The sequence below is a fragment of the Aquila chrysaetos genome, chromosome 19 (genome assembly GCF_900496995.4).
Source record: "Aquila chrysaetos chrysaetos chromosome 19, bAquChr1.4, whole genome shotgun sequence".
Taxonomy (NCBI): Eukaryota; Metazoa; Chordata; class Aves; order Accipitriformes; family Accipitridae; genus Aquila; species Aquila chrysaetos.
The window spans coordinates 23,558,495-23,580,009 of record NC_044022.1 but is presented as its reverse complement, the minus strand read 5'-3'; the positions used below and the strand labels follow the sequence as shown (position 1 = coordinate 23,580,009).

The 21,515-nt window shown below is 45.5% G+C and overlaps 1 protein-coding gene across 10 annotated transcripts in view; it reads right to left on the bottom strand.

Annotated features, from left to right (window-relative positions):
* Positions 1–21,515, bottom strand: part of TENM4 (teneurin transmembrane protein 4) — a 603,540-nt gene that overhangs the window by 21,728 nt on the left and 560,297 nt on the right. For all 10 annotated transcript variants that reach the window (XM_030042633.2, XM_030042636.1, XM_030042637.2 and 7 more), the window contains 4 exons: positions 14,262–14,434; positions 10,185–10,420; positions 3,588–3,884; positions 772–2,386 (listed from right to left, as the gene is read on the bottom strand). In XM_030042633.2, the coding sequence (XP_029898493.1) occupies positions 772–2,386; positions 3,588–3,884; positions 10,185–10,420; positions 14,262–14,434 (2,321 nt within the window). The remainder of the gene's footprint in view (positions 1–771; positions 2,387–3,587; positions 3,885–10,184; positions 10,421–14,261; positions 14,435–21,515) is intronic.

The window sequence follows — 21,515 nt, the reverse complement described above, 5'->3', positions numbered from 1 at the left end:
CCACAGACTTGTGTGTGTCTGAGTGGTGTAGCAGGTCCCTAACCATTTCCCCTCGGATTATGGGGGCTTCATTCTGCTCCCCGTTGTTGTCTTCCAGCTCAGGGGGCTGGGTACCTGGAGAACAACTGGTCTTACTATTAAAGACTGAGGCAAAGAAGGCATTAAGTACCTCATCCCTTCCCTCATCCTTTGTCACTATGTTTTCTCCCCACATCCAATTAAGGATGGAGATTCTTCTTAGCCCTCCTTTTGTTGCTAATGTATTTATAGAAACATTTTTTTATTGTCTTTTAAGGCAGTAGCAGATTAAGTTCTAGTTGGGCTTTGGCCTGTGCTCTGAAATGGCTGACTGTAATAAAAGGTTTAAGTTGCTGTTGCCATTCTGCTAAAACAAATCTGTATGCCATTTGTTTAGTTGCAAATAAATCTCTAGGCAAAACTGTGTAAACAGCTGCCCCTCTACAAAAAGAAAGGTTATCAGGACATTAATTGGTAGCTAAACTCGGGATATCGGAGGGAACGAAAATCTGGAAGCGAAATAAAGAGAACAAACACCAAGGAAGAGAAAAGGAAACAGGTTTGGGAATTACAATTTCCATCTATGCTAATGAATTAAACATGCCCTGGACATAGGGGTCAACTGGCAACAAAAAGCTTGTGTCCATTATATTAAACACTGGAGAACTTCATAGCGACCAGGATACTGAGAGAGAAGAAACCTATTCACTGATGGCAAGCTTGTGCACATGTTAATTAATTTAAATGTCCTACCTGTCATGTAACATTTGATATCCTGAGAGTTGCTAATAGGGTTGTTGTTTTTGAACATATACAGGTTGAAAGGCATTATGTTATTGCTACTCAGATGCTTCCACATATCATGGTCTGGACTCGTCCACCGACCCGCTAGCACATCGTAGTCTCTCCGTCCCATGTGGATAAGCTTTGTGAGGGGGTCATACAGTCCTCCGTGGTAGCCGATGATGATCTGGAAGTTGGGATTGGTGTCCATATAGATCTCCCCATACGCTGTGTACAGTATCTGCTTAATCATTAAGCCAGTCCCACTGAAGACAGCCAAAGGAGTGCCGATGTTATCACAGGCTATGTAGAATTCATCACCGCTGCTGAGCTCCATTGCGAAGAGGTGGCCTTGGAGGTCGTAGTAGAGGGAGGTGATCTCGGAGCTCGAGTGGTTGTATAAATGGGTGACCTTGGTTGGGTTGGTCAGGTCTGCGTAGAAGAACTGCAAGTGATGGCCATGGCTGGTTTTGCTAGAGACTCTCCTTCCTAGGCCATCATAGCGGTATTTCACACTCCACCCACTAGCTTTATTGTAGGCTTTGATGAGCAGGCCAGCTGAATTATACTCAAAAATGTCATTGCCCCTTTGCTTCAGGAAGCCATCTTCATCCATTTTGTACTGCACATCCCCCAGTCTAGTAATCCTATCCCTGAGGTCATACCTGAGCGGTGTAAGGCGGGCACTATTCCCCGGACTCAACAAATGGAGGTTTCCGTTTAGGTCGTAGCTGTAACGCCAGAGTGGTTTGTCATTTATAGACACTGTCTGCAACTGGCCGTCAGCATCATATTCATATGAGTACCTAGTTGTGTTTGCGTAAGGGCCGACCTTCAGCTCTTTCTTAACCACTCTCCCCATGTTGTCATACTGCACAGTCATCCAGTACATGAGCGACCGGAATATCTCGTACTGGACCTCCTTCATCCTGCCATAGGCATCAAAATGTTTAGTGTGAGTCATGACAGCAGTGGTGATAATCTGGTTGATATCGTAGTAAATGACTCCGAATTTACCAAATTGCTCAGTTTTGCCTGACACATCATCGTACCTGTAGAGATCAATGGGTAAAGGTGTCTCGTTGATGACTGCTTGCATGCTGGTCACCCGAAAGCTGTTGTCGTAATTATAGTCAAAGCGTGCATTCACCATGCCCTCCTCAGTGAAGCGGAAAATTTGTCGATCAATGAGGGGTCCTATCTGTCTGTATCTGATTGTACATGTGAACCCTTCATTCTGTAAGTTTATGGTCTTCAGCATGCCAGCGGTTTCGTCATAAGTGAAACTGATCTTTGTGGTGTCGTAGAGCATCTCGGCTAACTTGGACAACTTTCCATACTTGTAGATGACACGTCTCCCTGTGCCCAAGTACAAAGTGTGGAGGAGCTGCTCATCCTCTGTGAAATCCTGAATTACCGAGGCATTGCCTTCTGGTGGCCGGTAGATGTTCCTGTAGTAACCAATGGAACGAATGGTTTCTAAAGTCTGACGGGCAACGTTGGGCATGGTCACTGATGACAACCGGTCATTCTTATCAAACTCAAAGATGTACTGTCTCTGGCTGTGAAGGAGCAGCACCATGGACTGGATGGGAGGGAGAAAAGTATAGATTATAATCCTGGTTTCCAGGCAAAATTATACTCAGCTCTCACAAAACCTTCAAGATTCTCCAATCCAAAGAGCAGGGAAAGTGAGATAAATCTCTGCACCCGCAGGATTAAATGGTGAGAGGTATGCAGCTGCACGGCACATCGAGTATCCCCAAGTAGGAGTGGGTCAGAGGAAGAAGCAGTTAATGCAGTGAGGAAGGTCTAAGTTCAGAATGCTCAGTTGCTCAAATCAATACACTGTAGCTAGCTGTCTCTACCCAAATTCCCTGTGCCAATAGCTTTTACAGACTAAATAAATAAAATTGGTAGAGCTACTTAAACAATGCTTGAAAAAGTATCCCCCAACACCTCCCAATGCCCAATTAATGCATCGTGTTTCCATATCTTCTATTACTCTCTTACTGCAAACATCTGCATGCATGCTTATTTGTTCTGGGATTTTTTTTGCATATAACAAACAATCCACATAGATTCTGTAATACAAGTAGCAAATCAATACTTTTTGCTTTTTAAAAGCTATGTTACCGTAGTTTCCTTAAACTGTTGCAGGGATAGGCTCTATACAAAACTCAGCAATAAAAAATTCCAGCCCCAGGTATGCAGCACATGGATCTACAGGACATGATGATCTACAGTGTAATGATGATGGTAATACCCAGAAGAATTTAAGTCCCATGCCAATCTACAGAGTGCAGACTGCAGAAAAGACTGCAAAGTGTGCTACAACAGTCTGGCTGGATTCATGCCTCACACTTTTTAATTACACGTATCTGCTCCGAAGCAGGAATGGGCCACTCGAAGAAGTCAGGATGTCAGACTGTACGGGTTATTTTTACATGGAAAATCCTACTGGAAATTCCTACTGTTCACTCCTCTGACTTTACCTGAAGATATTTTATATTGCAACTAGCTCAGCAAAGGAATGTTGTGCTTAAAAAATCAAATGCCAAAGCTTCACAGCATTAAGACATGCTCTCAGTGTGACTGGGAAGAAACTTCTCAGGCTATTTTCAACTGCTCTTTGGTGGTCTGGCATCAAAGTTACTATGTGCACCGTAGTGCAGGCAGAAGAGGAGTATTGGACCGTAAGGAAGGAGCACAGCTGTACTGAAGTCAAGGGGGTAAAGCCCATTTGCACCAAATGCACCATCTCTGAGCCATAAGAGGATTCTTACCTTCTCCAAGTAAGTGTAGCTCCATGATTTGCCATCAGCAAAGATCCTGGACGTAATTCTGCCGGACTGATCATACTCCATCCTTTCTGACATCGTGCCCCTCTGAATCCCTGCAATGTGTCCTCCTGGGGAATAGGTGACGTTGACCCCGTTCAGTCTGCTGCTGGGTGACCAGAGACTGGGCCTTCCCGCCTGGTCGTAGAGGATGCGGAGCGTGAACTTGCGGTGGTCATCATAGATTTTCTCTGTCCTTGTCACACGATCAAAGTCGAGGGACAGCAGGTTTCTGTTGTGAACCTACAGGAAAGAGATGGAGAATTAGGAAGCTGGGAACAGTTTAAGTTACAAAGACTAGCCTTGTTTCACCAAACACCTCTTTAGACCACACTGGAGAGAATCCAGCTGTTCATTGCCTCTGGATAAGAGGCAATTTTCAAAGCAAAAAGTTGTCCTAACATTGCTTCTGTTAACTTCAGTGAGGAGAGAGGCAGAAAAACAGGGTACTTCGGAAACATCACCACGGTGAAGGAATATTGCCCATATCCCAAACCTAGGCTTAGGACTGCTACAGCAGATATGATTATAGACCTACAGCAGATATAATGACAACTTGTTGCAAGGAATACTTGCAAGGTACTCTGCTTATCAAACCTAGGATATATAGCCTTTTGCTTTCATGCACATCAAAAAGTAATACTTGTAGAAAAAAGACGGATGTTGTGTCAACATAGTGGAAAACAGTTTTTCTCCGAGTTTACTGAATACACTGCAGGCACTGGAGGTTAAGCCTTTCTCCTGAGATGAAATAAGGAGGCCTTGACCACTGTAGATGTTACACAGAGCAGGAACTTTTCTGTGAGAGCTGGAGTTTTAGCTTCATTGTCCTGGGGTTATTTGGTGTTGCATAATTACACTCCTGTTACCTCCACTGCCTCTGCATTTCCAAAGATCAAAGGTATCTACTTCAAAGGTAGGAGCAGGAATACATTTTGATTCAGGGATTGTAGTGCACAGCAATACAAAAAGGAGCTGGTAATACAACTCATGTTTAGCCCCATGTGCAAGGAGACTTACAAAGCCACATCATCACAGCAGTAAAGTACTCAGCAAGGACAAACCCCCCACATTCCCAGTATGAGCTTGCTGGTGAAGACAGCTCTTTCTCCATCCCACCAGTTCTGAACCTCTTCAGCTGGTGAACCCCTCTTTCCTAGAAGGTGCAGATTCTCCTCAGATGAATTTCAAACTCCAAAAAGCTGACTTGGTTTCCAGTTCCCTTTGCAGTCCTTCAGCTGCAGCCAATAAACCAGGGTTTGCAGGTTGCTGCAAGGTCTTCAGACTGCAGATTAAACACACTGCCTTATTCTTCTCTGGGTAAAGCTGACACTCCTGACCCGAGCACTGGTCTCAGCCCTGGTCCAGCTTTGATCTTGGCCATTACTTTAGGGTGTGTGATTGAATTCCCGCTATATTTTGAGGGATGTGGGAGTATCTGAGAGCTAAACAGCAAGAGAAAGGATGTGATAACGCCAATGGAGAAGGGGCTGCTCAGCCCTGGAGGGACGGGAGAGGGAAGGGCAGGACCACTGCAGTGCTTTTGTGCTGCGTGGGCAGATGTCTATGCTGAAACCTGGAGAATGGGGACACTGCAAAATCAGAATTCAAAAGAAAGCATCTCAGGAGCTGGGGTTGGAAGATGCAAAAGCACAGCTGAGGAAATGGGGAAGCGAGCTGAGGGTGCGTGTGGCCAGCCAAGACAGAAGGAATAAACAGTGCCATGATGTTAAGTGCGAAGATGATGTTAGAGGAGGCAAGTGCAAAAATGATTTTCAACTTATGAATAACAACGCTAAAAGGCAGGTATGACTCGAGGAAAGAAATGGCATGGAAAGGTGGATAATGCTCCAATTAAATGTGTGTAAAATAGAATGTAAATGGGCTGTGGGAGAAAGAGGGAATCAGCCAACAGCCCACTGTAACAGGCAAGCTGGGAAATAATTAAAAAGGTATCAAAACTCTAAGTACAGATGCACACATGTAACTAACAGAGCAATTTGATATCTCATAGGTGCTTGCTTCTATAAATAGAGAAACAGAAGTGGCAATTGCTTGCAAAAAAAAAAAAAAGCAAAGCGAAGCAGGAAGGAATAGCATCTCTGCCTTCCATTTATTCACAGAGCAGCTCCAGCCTGGCAGCTGCAGCTTCTTCTGCTACTGGTCTCTGCCAAGAGAGCTGGAAAGAGCTCTGCCAGGGCTGGGACAGTAATCCAGGCTGAAAGTGGCCTCCCTAATCTGTACGCCAGCAGCAGTGCTATTCACTGTGCTGGAAGGACCAAGTAACAGGTCCCTGGATAGCTCTTAAACTCAGTCCAAATCTCTGTATCCCATTACTGGTGCCCTAAGTCATTCCACCCTCCCCATGCTCTGGCAAGCAATTTCTGTGGGACTAGTTGGAACTAGTCTCCCTTTTCATGACTTTTTTTTTTTTTATGATTTGTTTTCTGCTGCTCTCTTGGTGTAATCTCTCTTCTCTCCGAGAAGTACTGCAGTGCCAACAGCTGCCCCTGAAGGTGATGGGTGAAGTGAACCCTACCCTGCCAGATAGCCTCTAAATGGGGCCTCAATCTTTTTCATCCGTGTTCAAGGGCATGCCTTGAATAGAAGTGAATTTTCTGCAGAAGCACTGACAGGGCTGCAGGCTTCAGTCCAATAACTGTGTTTTATAGTGAGCAGCTAAATAAGGTGCCATCCTACATCCCGCAGTCCTTATCCTGGAACAGGGTCTGAAAAGCTCCTGCAAAAAGCTTTTGCCCCTCGGAGCGTTTGACAAGGCTTGTGATCAGCACAGGATCGAGACAGGGTAAATTTAAATCCACAGTTCACAATGTATTTGATGTCCCCTCTATAATGTGTGAGAGACTAAATTTAACTCCAAATTCATGTTCCACAGTACATTATTCAATCCCTTAGCTTGCTCTGGAAAAGCAAGAGCATAAACACACCACCATCTCTGATTTCTCCAATGCTTCCTATGGAGTTCCTTTAGCTTAAATTGTAATTAAACAACATGCATAGATCTCTCTGGGAGCACAAGACCACAAAAAGGGAAGATTTCTCATGAAAACACTCTGGCAACCTTCAGCAGAGGAGGGCAAACAATAGTTCTGCAATGAGAACTCCAGAAGCCAACAACATCCATGTGACAAATGGCTGCCTACAAAGCAATTTCCCTAGAGAATTGCTAAAACCGTTGGGGTGGCCATATCCAGACCTCGATACCTTGCAGAAATTGTGGAGACGATGCTGAACTGTCCTCGTTAGTCAACACACCAGGAATGGTTAGCAGCATATCACAAGAGACCTCTCCGGTCGTGTTGGTTGTGGGGAGTGTCTCGGACACGAGGTCTTGATGCCACCATTAACCTGCTGCAAAGTGACTTACAACAGGAGTTTCCATGGTTAAATAAATAAAAGATCTGAGCCAGCAGCTCTGTCTCTTTTGGCTGTCCTATTCGCTCCACTGTCAGAGATTATTTTACATCCTTCTTTATTGAAAAACTCAAGTTTGTTAAAAAAAAAAAAAAAAGAAGAAGGAGCTCTATTCCTTGGAGCAGAGTTTGCCTGATGCTCTCACTGCAGATGGACTCTGCGTTGCTGTTGGCCAGTGATGGGTTGAATTCGTAGCCAGCCTATTTGTGGAGATATCTCACTGCTGGGTGGGTGGATCAGAACATCACAACTTTCCATGGGGTGTGTGGGATAGGAAAAGGGACAGGGTCTGCTTTAACATATTTGTGCTGCTTTACAGCTGCCTGGCCAAGCGCAGAGCCAGGTCAGCACTGATGGGACTGGGGAAAAGGCATCAGGGCTGGCCCCTTTCCCCTCATCCATGCAGATATCCCTGCCCTGTGCCTTATCCCTGCAATAAAGAAACACATGCATTGTATTATTTCCTAGGGAGGGTCAAGGAGGCAGCTGTGAAACTGGCCTCATCGTGCTGGGATCTGGTCAAGCTCATGGCAACAGGTTGTCAGTCTCCAAGAACACCCTGCAACCATGGGAGGAAGAGCCACAGCTCACGAAATGTGGATCCATGCAATGGCAGCAGAAAGAATGCTGGTTTCAGGGGAACTCCCTCTTTTATAGTGGCCAGATCCTGTTCTCGTCATCTCAAAGGCTTCATGGAGTGATGCTCCAGCCTCTCTGGGCATGCTTTTTCCCCACGTAGCACCAGGTCTTTGCTGCTGTCTCATGCGAGGAAGTGGGGTGGGGGGAGAGGGAAAGTAGTGATTTACTCACATATGGCAGAAAATGATAACATTTCCCAAAATGAACAAAAACGTGTTGAACTTAACTTGCCTAACTTTCTCCCTTGCCAGGGAAAGCAGCAATTACTGGTATGAGGGAAGAGGAGAACATGACACACAGAATATGTTAAATGCCGGGCAATCCCCAGGGAGGCAATTAGCACCTTGCAGGTTTATGTCTTAGGGGTGCAAATGCTGCCATGCAGGTACAGACAGGCAGCTTAAAATGTCTTGTACACCCTCAGCTACTTTGAACCCCTGAACAGAGCCATAACTGAGTCCTTCAACCATGTAAGATGCTCTTCTGCTTTACTAGAAGGGCCTCGATAGGCTCAAAATGTGAATAAATGCTGGCAGATTTATAGGGACACAAGTAACCAGCCTGAAAACTCATTTTGGAAGTGTTTTTCCAACTGCAGTACAATATAAAACAAAGACACATTGTGCGTTTGAAGCTACTGTCAAAATTTTGGAAGATAAAACTGACATGGGCAGCTGAGCTGCGGCTAAATGAGTGGAAACTGCTTTGAACACCAAATAGCTGTGACACAGCTGCAGATTTCAGAAGGCTCTCTCCTTTCAGAAAAAGACCTGTCTGATAATTTCATTGGTAATTAAAATAAATAAATAAAAAAACCACAGCAAAAAAACCAGGACAAACCAAGCAAGAAGGGTGATGCCAACTGATCTGTAGATATACAGCAGTTCCCACTGAAGGAGCAACTTCAGCTTTCACTACTGTTTGCAGTTTTTCTCCTGATAACAAAATATGAGGCTATTGATGCAAGGGGAAAAGAGCAGAGGCTGGGCTGGGGAGGGTGAAGAGCAGTACTTGGCAAGTGTGAGCGAGGAGAGACGGGAGAAATCACACCAAGGTGGCAGGGGTCATGCAGCAGGGAATAGGGAGAGGCGAAAAGCAAGGACTGGGAAACACATATCCTGAAACCAGAGCATTAGTATTTATTGCAAAGCTTAAGTGCGAATAAATAGCTGCAGACCTTTTGCTGTGGTGGCATTACACAGCACTAAGCATTTTTCTCAGAGGGTCTGAATTTGCCAGGTGCTGAGCAGCTTCCCAGGAACTGCTCATCAGCTCATGACTTTCAGACTAGCAAGGTACAGGGTGATTGCGCAGGACTTGCTATTACAAGTTACCAGCCTTGCCAGCAGTTAGCAGAAGAATTACAGGCTTATTGGGCAAGATCTTTAAACAGCCCTGACAAGTCTGCAGTGCGTTGTGCGGAACAACGTTTTCAAAACACATCAGTCTCAAGCACAGAAAGGACCAGGTGCTCCTGGAGGAGAAAGTACCATAAGGCTGGAGCTGTTTATAACACTTCTCTTTGGGGAACGATGGCAATTGTGATGCAGTGCCCTGCGAGCCCAGCTCTTCAACAGGTTCGACAGATTAGCAAGTTTCAAGAATCTAGAGATTTTTCTGAGGCTGCCCAGTGAACGATAATCATAGAATCACAGAATGGTTTGGGTTGGAAGGGACCTTGAAGATCATCTCGTTCCAACGCCCCTGCCATGGGCAGGGACACCTTCCACTAGACCAGGTTGCTCAAAGCCCCGTCCAACCTGGCCTTGAACACTGCCAGGGATGGGGCAGCCACAGCCTCTCTGGGCAACCTGTGCCAGTGCCTCACCACCCTCACAGTGAAGAATTTTTTCCTAATGCCTAATCTAAGTCTACCCTCTTTCAGTTTAAAACTGTTACCCCTTGTCCTATCACTACATTCTCTGATAAAGAGTCCCTCCCCATCTTTCCTGTAGGCCTCCTTTAGGTACTGGCAGGCTGCTGTAAGGTTTTCCCGGAGCCTTCTCTTCTCCGGGCTGAACAACCTCAACTCTCTCAGTCTGTCCTCATATGCTTAGAAAGCTTTTGGTGCTCAGGTCTATTACTGCCAGCAGCACAGGTAAAAATACCTACATTAATTGGTGCAGTATTTTATAGTTATAATCATCCCTTGCTTGCTTAAACAGCCTGACATGATAGTTAAATCTGTGATGTCTGATGGGAGGTCACGCGTTCCCCGTGATACAGAGGACTCGTAGGCAAATCAGCAATACTACCTGTGACAGCTAAGAGAACATCAGCACATAAGGACACATAAGGATATACACAAGTCATAAAGGTTGTGTCACTGAGGACGAGCAGCTAGTTCTCTGTCCTGCAGCCTCATCCCTATTGCAGATGATACAAATCAGCCCTGTCCCTTTCTGTCACGAGCCTGGGGACTGATGAGAGGAGAAATGGAGTCCAAAACTGCTCAGGCTTCTCACTTACCCTCAGCCGACGTCCAAAGACGGTGACTTGCCCTCTCGCTTGCTCCTTCCTCTGCCTCCACTCCACGAGGTTGAGGCCGTTGTCGATGGGCAGGGTGACATTCCTCTTCCCCACCGTGGGGTTGACGGTGCCAGCCAGCAGATGCGGCTCGGTTTGCAGGGCCACCTCCATGCCGTTAGCGAGCATCAGTCTGAGAGAGCCATCAGCGCCGATGTAGTAGCTGTTTCGGACTTGGTCTGAAGAGAGAAAAGAGATCTTTTCAAATGGCTGCCCAACGATACAGCTCCAGCTTTTCATTTTCTCCCTCACCCAGGCTTCATCAGCATTTCTGATGGTTGTAAGTGAATGCACTCTGTCGCTCACCCATCCCACTCACAGTGAGCAAAACATTGGTTTCATTAGTGAAGGTAAAGATGGACAATCTTTTTCATTCTGATGAGGTTCTGCACCTCAAACTCTTGCAGAAAAGTTAAAAGGCACCAGTGGAAGAGCCGTGTAATACCCTAGCAAAGGACACATGTTCAAACCTCTTCCTCTAGGCTAAAACACTGGGTGGTGAGATATTTGTTTTAAATCACAGGCAGGCTGAAAACTTACCATGCTTTTATATCCTAAAGATCCCAATTTCACCACAATATATGAAAAAGTGGGGCCACCTACTTTCCTCAGCTTATTCATCGTCTCACAAGTGACAGGAAATTGCACAGCGAGTTAATGCTAACCAGTTCCCCAAACAACAGCCAAACCCTTTCACTTGGGAAAGCTTTCAGGAGGCAACCGAAGTCTTCATGTTTGGAGAGAAAGCAGAGGCACTAAGCTCCCACACATCTCTGTACATCTGGCCTCCACTAGCTCTTGAAAGATCAGCAGATTTTGAGGCCAGGATTTGGGAGTTCAGGAGTGGAAAAGAAGAACAATATCTCTTCCACCTCCTTCAGGAATCAGGCAGGCTGAAAGCCCATCCTTTGAATCTCCAGCTGGCATTTCTCTCTGCAGAGAGGAGCTCATGAAGGGTAAGAAATCATGAGACTTGCTCAGTGCAGAATGGCTTTAAAAGCACATTATACAAAGATTGCCTTATCTGAAGCTCCTCAAAAGCTGGAAAATAGCACCTTTTCAGTCTGCCATAAATACCTAATTGTGAATAAAAACACCCATTACAAATTCATGATGTCAATTGTTTTTCCGTTCTGAGGCAAGTTGGGTTTTGTTCACTAGTTGCTCTGCCATAGCTCAGCAGGAAACGAGATCACAGCGAAATTATCATCTCTCGTCTGGATGAAATAGGTCAGCAAAGAGCACAGTTTGGTATAATTAGGAAAGGAAACTTGACACCGGTTGGTCTTTCTTATTGTGAGTCTGATCCTGCTCCTGTTGTAGCCAGCTGGAGTCTTGCCACCCTGATCTCAGCAAGACCACAACTCAACTTACTGTACACAGTAGTGATGGCGTGAAACTGCTGTGGCACTGGATTTTGCCACTATAAACATACAGCAGTGATCCACGGTGTAGATCCAAGTATTTTAGCTGTACCACTGAGTACTTAAGTTGATGGTCTTTTGACATAGACTCCAGCAGGATCAAACCCGCTCCACGCTTGATTCTGCAAATGGAGACAAGGGGGACAGTCAGCTGGCTGTCACACTTTTGTTCTCAGATGCTTGGTTCGGTGAGAAAGTGGTAGGAGATGTGCTTTAAATCAGATCTGAAATATCTCTGCACAGCTAATGTATTCCTCCCTCCTTCATCCTTTACCAGGAAGCAGGGGAAAGCTTGAAGGTCTCTGCGAAATTCACTGGACATGTGATGTTTCCTCCACGTCACATAAGCACCACAGAGGGGTTATGGTGGATTGTCACCAGCAGTGTGGTACAGTGTGGGGAATGTAAATCCTCCACTTTCAATGTTTTCCCAAGAGAAGACTCTTCCCTGGTTTTGGAAGGCATTTCTCAAGGGGTACATGAAATCCAGGGGCCATTGGATGCTGTATTTTATGCTGCTTTGGTTCTAGGGCAGTACTGCCCTATTTTGGCCTTGAACAAATGCTCACTTTGTCATTAGTCCAGAGGAGAAAATCCCACAGAGGTGCTGAGGTGCCTGTTAGCTGTAGTGGTTCCTAAATCCATCCTACAGGAATCCGTAACCTTCTGAAAATGCCTTCTCAGATCTCACCTGTTCGCAGTGTGATCCAGGTTTTCTGAAAGGTTCACCAAGGATTTGTGAGAGCTGGCCAGAGCTGTGAGTCCAGAGGGAAGATGCATGAGCACCTCTCAGGCAAAGGGAATCTGCAATATGTATTTTCCCTGAAGAACAACGGAGCGGGCAAAACGCTCACAGACCTTGAGAACAGCTCCAGCTCTATCTGCTGGAGAGGCACTTGGAAGGCAACTTAGGTTTCAGCTGTGCTCAATACATCCCTGGGCAACTCCAGTGGCCCTTGTTTCAGTTTCTACAGTGCTGCCATAAACGAACAGCTACCTCGGTTTGGGAATTCACAGTCCCTAACGCCTGTGGGAAAGCCACCTCAGCAGGTCGCAGGCCACCTCTGCTGCAACGTTATCCAGATCTTCGCTTTAAGAGAAGTGCGTTTCTTCAGATCCAAACAGTTTTGTAATTTTATACTTCTGAAGATGGTTAAGCTGTTTGTAATACTGCATGTCCTAATGGCAAGAGTGGCCCTGTGCTGGAGGGCAGTACAATGAGATAATTGACCGTGGCACCATTATGTAACTGTGCCTTCAGCTCTGGGTGTATAAATCACATCACAGTCAATTATCTCACTAAAGGGCCCCCAACAGCAGGGTCTACTGCTTAATTAGGCTCTTGAGGTGAAGCCAACCTCGTGTCTGTGCAGTTGCCAGACGTCTTAATGCAAGTGGATGGGATGGGGCAGGGTAGGTTGGATCTGCTTTGCAGGCTGAAGTAAAGAATAAGAAAGTCATTGTGTTCCCCTACAGGAATACTACCTTAACATTAACATGCCTCTCCAAAGGCAGGAAAAGCAGTGTACAGGCATAGCAGGCATTTTCTTTTAGGAAAGCTTGCTGTTATTACAGGGAGGGGGAGGGAAATGTGTGTCCCAGGGAAGTGGGAACAAATGTGATGCTGGAACACGTTGGTCTCACTTGGAGCACTTTGTTCCTCACAAGGGGAAATGATGTTTGACACCCCGTTGCCATCAGGCACAGACTAACAGTGAATGAGAGCTGGGGAGTGAAGAAAGCAGAGTCTGAAAGTCCCTTCCCTTTCTCCAAGCCCCGGGGAACAGGAGTGATGGCTCACCCTGACCCTAAGGAGGCTTCAGCCTTCAGAACTTGGAGATCCAGGCTGGCATGGTTTGTGCACTACAACTTCTGTCCCTACCAGAATGTCAGCACAGTGCTCCCCTGCTATTTATTCCTCTTTTCTTTCCCACTTCATCACCTTTTCCTCCACCTCATCAATCCTTCACTTCTCCACCTTACCATCACCGGCAGAACTGTGCTCATTTCCAACAGCGACAAACTGGTCCCACCAGTCCTACCCTGGCTGCCCCCCTCTCCTTTCTCCTTTGTACCTCTCCACACCAGCCCTTTAGCTCAAACGCAGACTTTTTTGGGGACAGGGATGGTTATTTTTCTGGATGCTTCCTTGTGAATATTTGAACAGCCAGTGAACAAAGAATGAGATAGATCTCCAGCAACCAGCTGGAAGTCTGTTCCAGGAGGAAAGTAACTGTTAAGTTGGAAGCCATTAAGAGACGGAAGCGAAGGGGTCGGCTGGAAGTGCGGCTAGATTTATGCAACCCTTTTTGTTATAACAATAATGGTAATGATGATGGAGGACTGTACTGCATGAGGACTGCACGGCAAGGGGACCGGCTGAAAATGAAGCAGAAAACAGCTGCAGAGCAACCACGGTGCTAGGGAATGTGGCTAAGTAGGTGTGAGTGTGCATCTGTACCAGCATGTGGGGAGCTCTGGGGCACTGAGGATGCAGGTGATTTTTGGTGCTGGGATTATCAAGAGGATGCCTGTTTCCTGATGGATAATCCATTGTGTGCAGCTTGGCTGGGAGAGGGATAGTGGCCCAACTCACCTTGGAGCAGGGTGTAGAAGGCTCCCGATGCCGACAGATTGGTTGTTATCGTAACATCATCCTTGCTGGAGGTTTCCACCTGGACATGCACGGAGCTGTCGGTATCACTGCGGAAGCTGCTCACTTGGCCAGTAGGGAAGGTGACGTTGGTCAGGCGGCCAAAGCTGTCATACCTGAAAGGGAGGATGGATTGAAGTCAACAGCATCAACAGAGGAGTGGGATACAGGAATCATCCTATAAAGCAGAGACCAAGTCTTGAAGTCTTCACCCAGATTTTTCCCAGAGAAAAATGCATTGTCACTCTGTCAGACCGTCTTGACTTTTTTGGCTTCATGAGAAGAAAATCACAGCTTTTAGCTGAAGAAAATCAAGCAAAGAACAGAAAATGACTAAATAAGTATTAGCCTGTATTTTAACAACATTCTTCCAATACTTATCACCTGCACTATGCCTCTTGTTTACAAGAGTAACTTTATTTCCCATCCACTGTGCTGGGACTTATGGAAAAGCACTGGCCCATGCATCCCCTCTAGCTGAACTAGGAGTTTCGGAAGGCCACCAACTGTTTTGTCTGGTTGTGTCCTGAGCTCTTCAGATTTTTTTTTTTAAATCTTATTTTAAAAGCTAGTGTTAAGGTAGCAGCAAGGACCTGCCAGTTTGGCCATATCAGGTAGAGAACTGTCCTTTGTGAACATGGTGTAGAGCCCTGAGCACAGCTGAGATCCCCATGTCTACCTTTTACTGTTCCTAGGACCATCTGGAAGGACTGATTTAAAAGTGTAAAAAAACAGTCCAGTCTGCACCCCTACTGTGTCCTTGGCTTTACCAATGAGGGAGTCAACATAAACACCATCTGGGAAGGTTTCTGTGATGTGGACACCTGTGTACCAGGACCCAGATGAAATAACCTATATACATGCAGGTCCCACAGCACTTACGCTGAGGGGTTATTTTTCAGTAAGGAGAAGCAGACACTTGAGTCGACAGAGCAAACACACCATCCTGCCTCTCATTTGTGGTATTGCGAAAAGGGTGCCCTTGGGTCACAGACTGAGCTACGAGCAGAAGGTTGGCAAGAGACCTTTGCAATGAGGCTGCAGAGAGCAGCAGGAAGGTCTGCTGGCTTATCTCTGGAGAGCTGTTGGACTTTCTGATGAGATGGGCCTTCGGGGAGGGCTATTTAAATAGTTAGGGAGACAGTAGAAAAATTCCAGCAAAAGCAATCAGTGATAAATGTTTGACTTTTTTCAAGTCCTGCCCACGTATCATTTAAGAATGATTTATACGATATATAAGATCATATCAAGAAAACATATCACTTGGGGATGCAAAGTGAATGGTGGGTGAGCAGAGAGGACTTGTTCTCCAGCAATACCCAGTGGTAAGACTTTGATGGAGCACAGTGTCCAGTGAAGGGCACCATTCCTCAGAATAATAAAGTAATGTAAATGATACATTAAGGATAACAAGCTTAGAAAACATGATCTAAGAGAGAAAGTTGATATAGACGAGGGGAAACAAGGAAGTGGGAAGATGCCACCCTGACAACGGTTGGTGTGAAGAGGATGATAATTAATTGTTTGTCATGTCTACTGAGGATGTGACAAAAAGTAATCAGCTTGAATGGAAACAAGGAAGATTCAGGTCAGAAGCTGGAGAACATTTTCCAGGCCCATGGTTGCTCCAAGCAGAGGAACAGATGGAGCACTGGAAACCCCATTGCTCAACGCTTTTAAGAATAGGTGAGAGCAACGTGTTAGAGAGGGATACAGTTGATCAGACCTCAGAGGGGAGCAGATGGTTGAGGAGCTCTTGATCCTCCTCTTCAGGATTACTCTGAGCTGGGGAATAAGACAACAGACCCCATCTAATAACAAAAAAACCCGAACTGAACCAAGCCGAAAAGAAAAGAAAAGAAAAGAAAAGAAAAGAAAAGAAAAGAAAAGAAAAGAAAAGAAAAGAAAAAGTAATCTTGAACTGCAACCCATGAGAGACCCAGGAGCAGCCATTGGACTGGCTCTGCACTACACAGAAAAAGAAATTCATCTCCTCTTCCATTCTCTTTTTTCCAGATTCGTACACAGTGCTGGTACTTTGCTTTTGACAATATGCTGGCAGTGACTTAGCGTGAGGAAGGGCTGGCTGAAAAGGTGATTTTTGCCCAAGTTTAATATTTAGTGTACAGTGACTAACTGGGTGAGCTCATTGCAAGTCTCTCCAGCCCTTGGGTTTGGAGACACCATCGCATGAGTCTTTTCTTGCCCACTGGGCAGAGGGGGAGGTAGGAAGGTAGAAGAAAGCATTTGGCCCTCCACAGTGTCAGCCTATCAGTCATAGGATTATCCACGCATGGAGGATGGAGCCCTTTCCCTCCAAGATCTTGGCGATCAGTCAACCACTTGTGAAATGGAAAAGAAGAAAGGAAAAAAAAAAAAAAGAAGAAAGGGATGAATTCAGGACTGCATTGCAGGAGTTTGGCAGAGACCAGTTAAAGCTTCTCCAAGCAGCTAGCAGCACACAGCTTGGAGCTGAACCGAATCTCCTTGCAAAAGTCAGACTTAAAGTGCTCTCGGTACCAAATGCTTTGCTCCATGTTTGTAGCTGTCCTGTTTGCACTGAGACGGTATGCGTTTTGACTCTGCTTTCTGCACAGTCATCTGCACATCTCCTAAAACGGTATGTGAGTCTTAAACTGAAAACATCACAGACGATAGATATCTTTACCCCATCTGCTGAGACAGAACACAAGGGACATGACTTAGTCTCTCCCTTGAGCAGAGAAAACGTTGTTATCACTAAAGGTGTGTTGTGTAACACCGCAAATTCTTTCTACCATGACATCAATAGTCCTATATGTAAACCAGTCTGAACCGTAAGGGTAGACTCTGATCTCAAATGCTCCAAAATTTAAGGAAGATGGATCTGAATTTGGCACTTCTGACTTGGTGGTATTAGCAACTGTAAGGAATTTATTTATATTGCTCTATTTAAATTTTAAAAAACGAACTGCTCCTGAAATTGATCCTGATTCCCCTCCTAAAAATAATGGCACAAATCTAGATGTGCTGCACTAGAGTCTAAGGGGTGAGTTTGGTGTAATACAGGTGTGAGCGTGAAAAGAAGCAGGTCTGCGGATTAGGGAAAGAAGGAGAGCAAAAGCCAGGATGGGGGCAGAGAGCTTGTTCATGTGATGGACATGGTTGCTATTTCATTTAAGTGCTGAGTCAATGTCCTGTGAGTCATATGTTTTATCCCAATTGAATGACACTCAGCACCATGCTGAGAGTCAGCACAAAACCTATACTCCATGCAAGCCCTGCTTACGTGCTCCAACAAAAGCCTCAAAAACCCATGGATACTCAGTTTAACAGCCCCAAGCAGCAGCAGACACTCAGCTCCTTAAACTCTATTCCTGGACATCAAGCTCACAGCACCCTCACAGATAGTCCTCCAGCTCTCTGCTGGGCAAATATGTAATATTTGCAAATATGTAAATGGGGGAATATGCCAGTAATCTCTGCCTGTGCAAAATGGGTTAAAATAGCACGAAAAAAGAGCACGAAAGAGTGTGATGGTGCCTAGACCTCTGTGCACACATTTTTCTTTTTAAATCAAAATGACAAAGTACAATACGCATAATTTACGTGGTTACATTTTTACAGCTGTACAAAACTCACACTACGGGGGAGAACTTCACCAAGAGCGAGGACTTCCATTTGGGACTTTGGATCCTGAGAAGCAAGGCTCCTTTTGGGCCAGAACAATCTGGAATGGTGTGCTGGAATTGGTTTAAGATGTCTGCATGTGTACATTAGACTTTTGGCACCTCCTTAGTCACCCCATTAGCCTCTGTCAGAAGTAACCTGGACCATCTGTGTTTTCTGCATTTGCAAGAGCTGCTGCACCTCTGCCCAGCAGCGAGGCAGGGACCTTCCAAGAACTCGCTTTGGGGGTGACAGCTCACCTCTTTGCAGCTGCAGGGAGGTCATGCCTTACAAAGGGAGAAATGTGAGAAGGTAGCACAATTAGACTGTTCCCATTTTTATGCTTATTTTTAATTGGTGGCAGATGAAGCGTAAAACACTCATGTCCAGACAAACCCTCCTTTTAGCACTGCAGTGGTAATGCAAAAGGAGGTGAGGGAAGCCCGTTAGCATGGACACACACAGTGTTTTCCTCTTGGCAAGCAGTTCCTTTTCTCTCTCCTGTTTTGCCTAGGACTGGAGCATTTTCCCCTTTTCCCTTGATTTAGATCACACAGCACATACCTGATATCATCTATCACATACCCACAATCTCCCAGGATGCATCAACTTGAAGGCTTGCACATCCCAAACAGGTAATGTGCTTAACGAGTTAAATGAGTCGGTTCCTTCTACCTCTGCTTTCAGCCCTATAAAGGCACTTATAGGGCACATCCTCGGCTTGGAGAGTAAAGACTAAGCGACTGGCTCTTATGTAGCTGCAGGTGTGCCCTGGTATTTGCAGTAAGATAAATCTCTCCTAGTCACCTCATTTTGCAGCTAAGCTGCCTAGGCCTGTTTCCACAGTCTTGGGATTTAGGGGTGGGCTAGTTTTCATCACAGCCTAAGACTTCTCTGTTCTCCAAATGCTCTGAAAGCACCAGAATTAAGGAAATACTGAAACACAGGAGTGCACACAGCAGCCACTCTGAGCAATGAATTCATCACCTGCTAACACAGCTGCTGCCTCCCATTCAAACCTGCTGCAAAGACTCAGCACTTACAATTACAGTGGCAATTATTAGGCCAGCAAAGGAAGCCGTTGCCATCCATTCCCAATTGGAAATGTATTTAGCTAAGGTTCAATGCACAGAATTAAAATGGTATTTGGTGCTTATGAGGCCTAATTGTTAGCTTGTAAACATTCAGAGCTTTCATTTATCACATTACCATTGTGTAGAGACCTGGGCCTTGGGAATTAAAGAGAGCATCCTAAGTACCGTCTATTCAGAAATCAATTCCTTGCCTGAGTCTCTGGGTTTTCTCATTTTAGCTTTTTCACATTTCATCAGCCTTTTAAAACTACAAGTCAAATAGATCGGAAAAAATTCACTATAATAATATTGCATTTAGTGCCAAAGAGTCCTAATGTACTTTGCAAACTATATTTTGCGTGCGATTATACAGACATGCACCCGCCGCCTCTGAACAAGATCGCCTCTTCACAATTTTTCAAACAACATTAAACACAACATTAAAAATAAATCTATAACAGACAAACCGATACTACTCAAATATGTATGAAGGCAAGTCCTCTCCCTAATGACACAAGGCCAGGCTGCAGCCACTGTCTGCAGAATTTTCTGACTGCCCAAACGAGGAGAGGAAGACCTCTCTCTCTCTAGCTTTTATGATACTCGTAATTCCCTTGGTTCGCAACTAAACTTTTGACACCAGGCATTCATTTCAGGCCAGGCCAATGGCTCAAAACATGACCTCACAGCTTAGGGAGGGTACTGGAGAAGTACTATTTTATCATGGCACTTACCAGAGTTTCACTGTAACTTCTTCAGGGGACCAATGATGAAAATCTAATTATTTTATCATGAAGAAATCGTGGAGCAAAGAAATTTTGCTAAAAGAGGAGGGAGAGCAAAAGCCAAAGGTGTTTCTCATACTCCAGTCTGCTGCAGGAGCAGAAAGAGACACTCACTTGAACTACTCAAAACCAAGGACGCCACCAAATCCCATAAAACTCAGTGTATGACCTGAGATATCATCAGGTGATAAAGGGATGTTATTAATGCAGTAAGCTAGCTTTTCTCCGAGTCAAGAGGTGGCTGCTCCTCTAAAGGTAATAAGTGTTATTTATCTCTGTTTTTTACTAAGAGAGAAAAAATTGCAAGCCTTTATGCCAACGACAAGGCAGACTGAGTCTGCATCTCACCGTGGGGTAGATGCTGACCACAATGCCCAGTTCTGGTACCCCAGTCGCCCAGACCGGGGCATTGGCTGGGGCACCAAACGCTGCTGGTGCTGGGGTGGGACCTCTGCTGGGTCCTGGGGGTTGTTGGGAAGCCATCCAAGGTCCTCCTGCATGCTCAGGCCAACTGGCTCCTACCTTCCACCCATTACGGTGTGTGAGGTTTGGCAGAGTTTGGTTCTCTGTAAAACAGCGTCCTATGTTACGGGTCAAAGCTCCCCTTACCGCCCAGCTGAAGATCTGGCTCCATGGGACCCTTTGCCCTCCAGGTAGCTGTGAGCCACTTCTTGGGCAGTCCGTGAAAAGGTTTTGAATTTCTGGGCTTGGCTGCAGTGATGTGTAAATATTTCACTCTGTATGGGAGGAGGTGACCTTCGAAACTAATTGAGCACACAAAGGACCTAAGCAAAAGAGCCTCATCTGGGCTAAATAATGCATAGAAGGTTTGACTTTGGCTCAGAGGGAAATTGAATTAACGTACAGTGATACCATCTCAATGAGCTAATCAAGATAATTGCCGTATTCTTGATTTAAACAAATACATTAATAAGAATTTCTGGATTCTGAAGTAGATAAAACAGCAACTGCTAAGAAACTTTGTAAAGGCTGGTAGCAATTTTTTCAGGTCAAGAGCAAAAGCAGCAAAAAGAAGCAAGTAGTCACACAGCATCCTTTGTCTTTGACTTGAGGAGTTGAACAACAAGGAGCCGTTCCCCTGGCAGAGTTTCCAGATCAACTTCCTTTGCTGCTGATTATCACTGTCACAGGTTCAACGGGAAGGCAAGTCTTTAATCCAGTTACTGGACAAGCTGAGCTGCATTGTATTAATTGACAGTGAATGTCAAGCCCTCTGCAGAGGCAGAGAAAGTCTATGTAATGCTAAAACCCTCAAAGAAGTCCGAGATAGGCCTTTGGGGACAGGCTAATTACTGCAGGGAGCTAAGTTTCACTCTCAAAGGAAAGGGAAACTGCACACCATTATATACTGAACCTTACTCAGCGCTAAACCCAATAAAGCAGGATTGTTACAGCAGGCTTTGGTGTAGGATATATGAAAGAAAGAGCTGTAAGTGCTGGGAGCAAGTCTGCCACCGCCTGAAGACAGTACCTGTCTCCTTCCCCTACAGAAATGAAAAGCCAACGAGCCAGCCCAGCCCAAACCCTGGGAGGACCTGGATTCCCTGGTGTGCCCTGGAGATAGACCTCCAGTACTGCGTCAACGTATGCCACCTCCCTCTCTCCTCTCCAGAGTCACACCAACGTGCCCATATGTCACAGCTCTTTGCAGCCTTATGATAAAGGCTGAG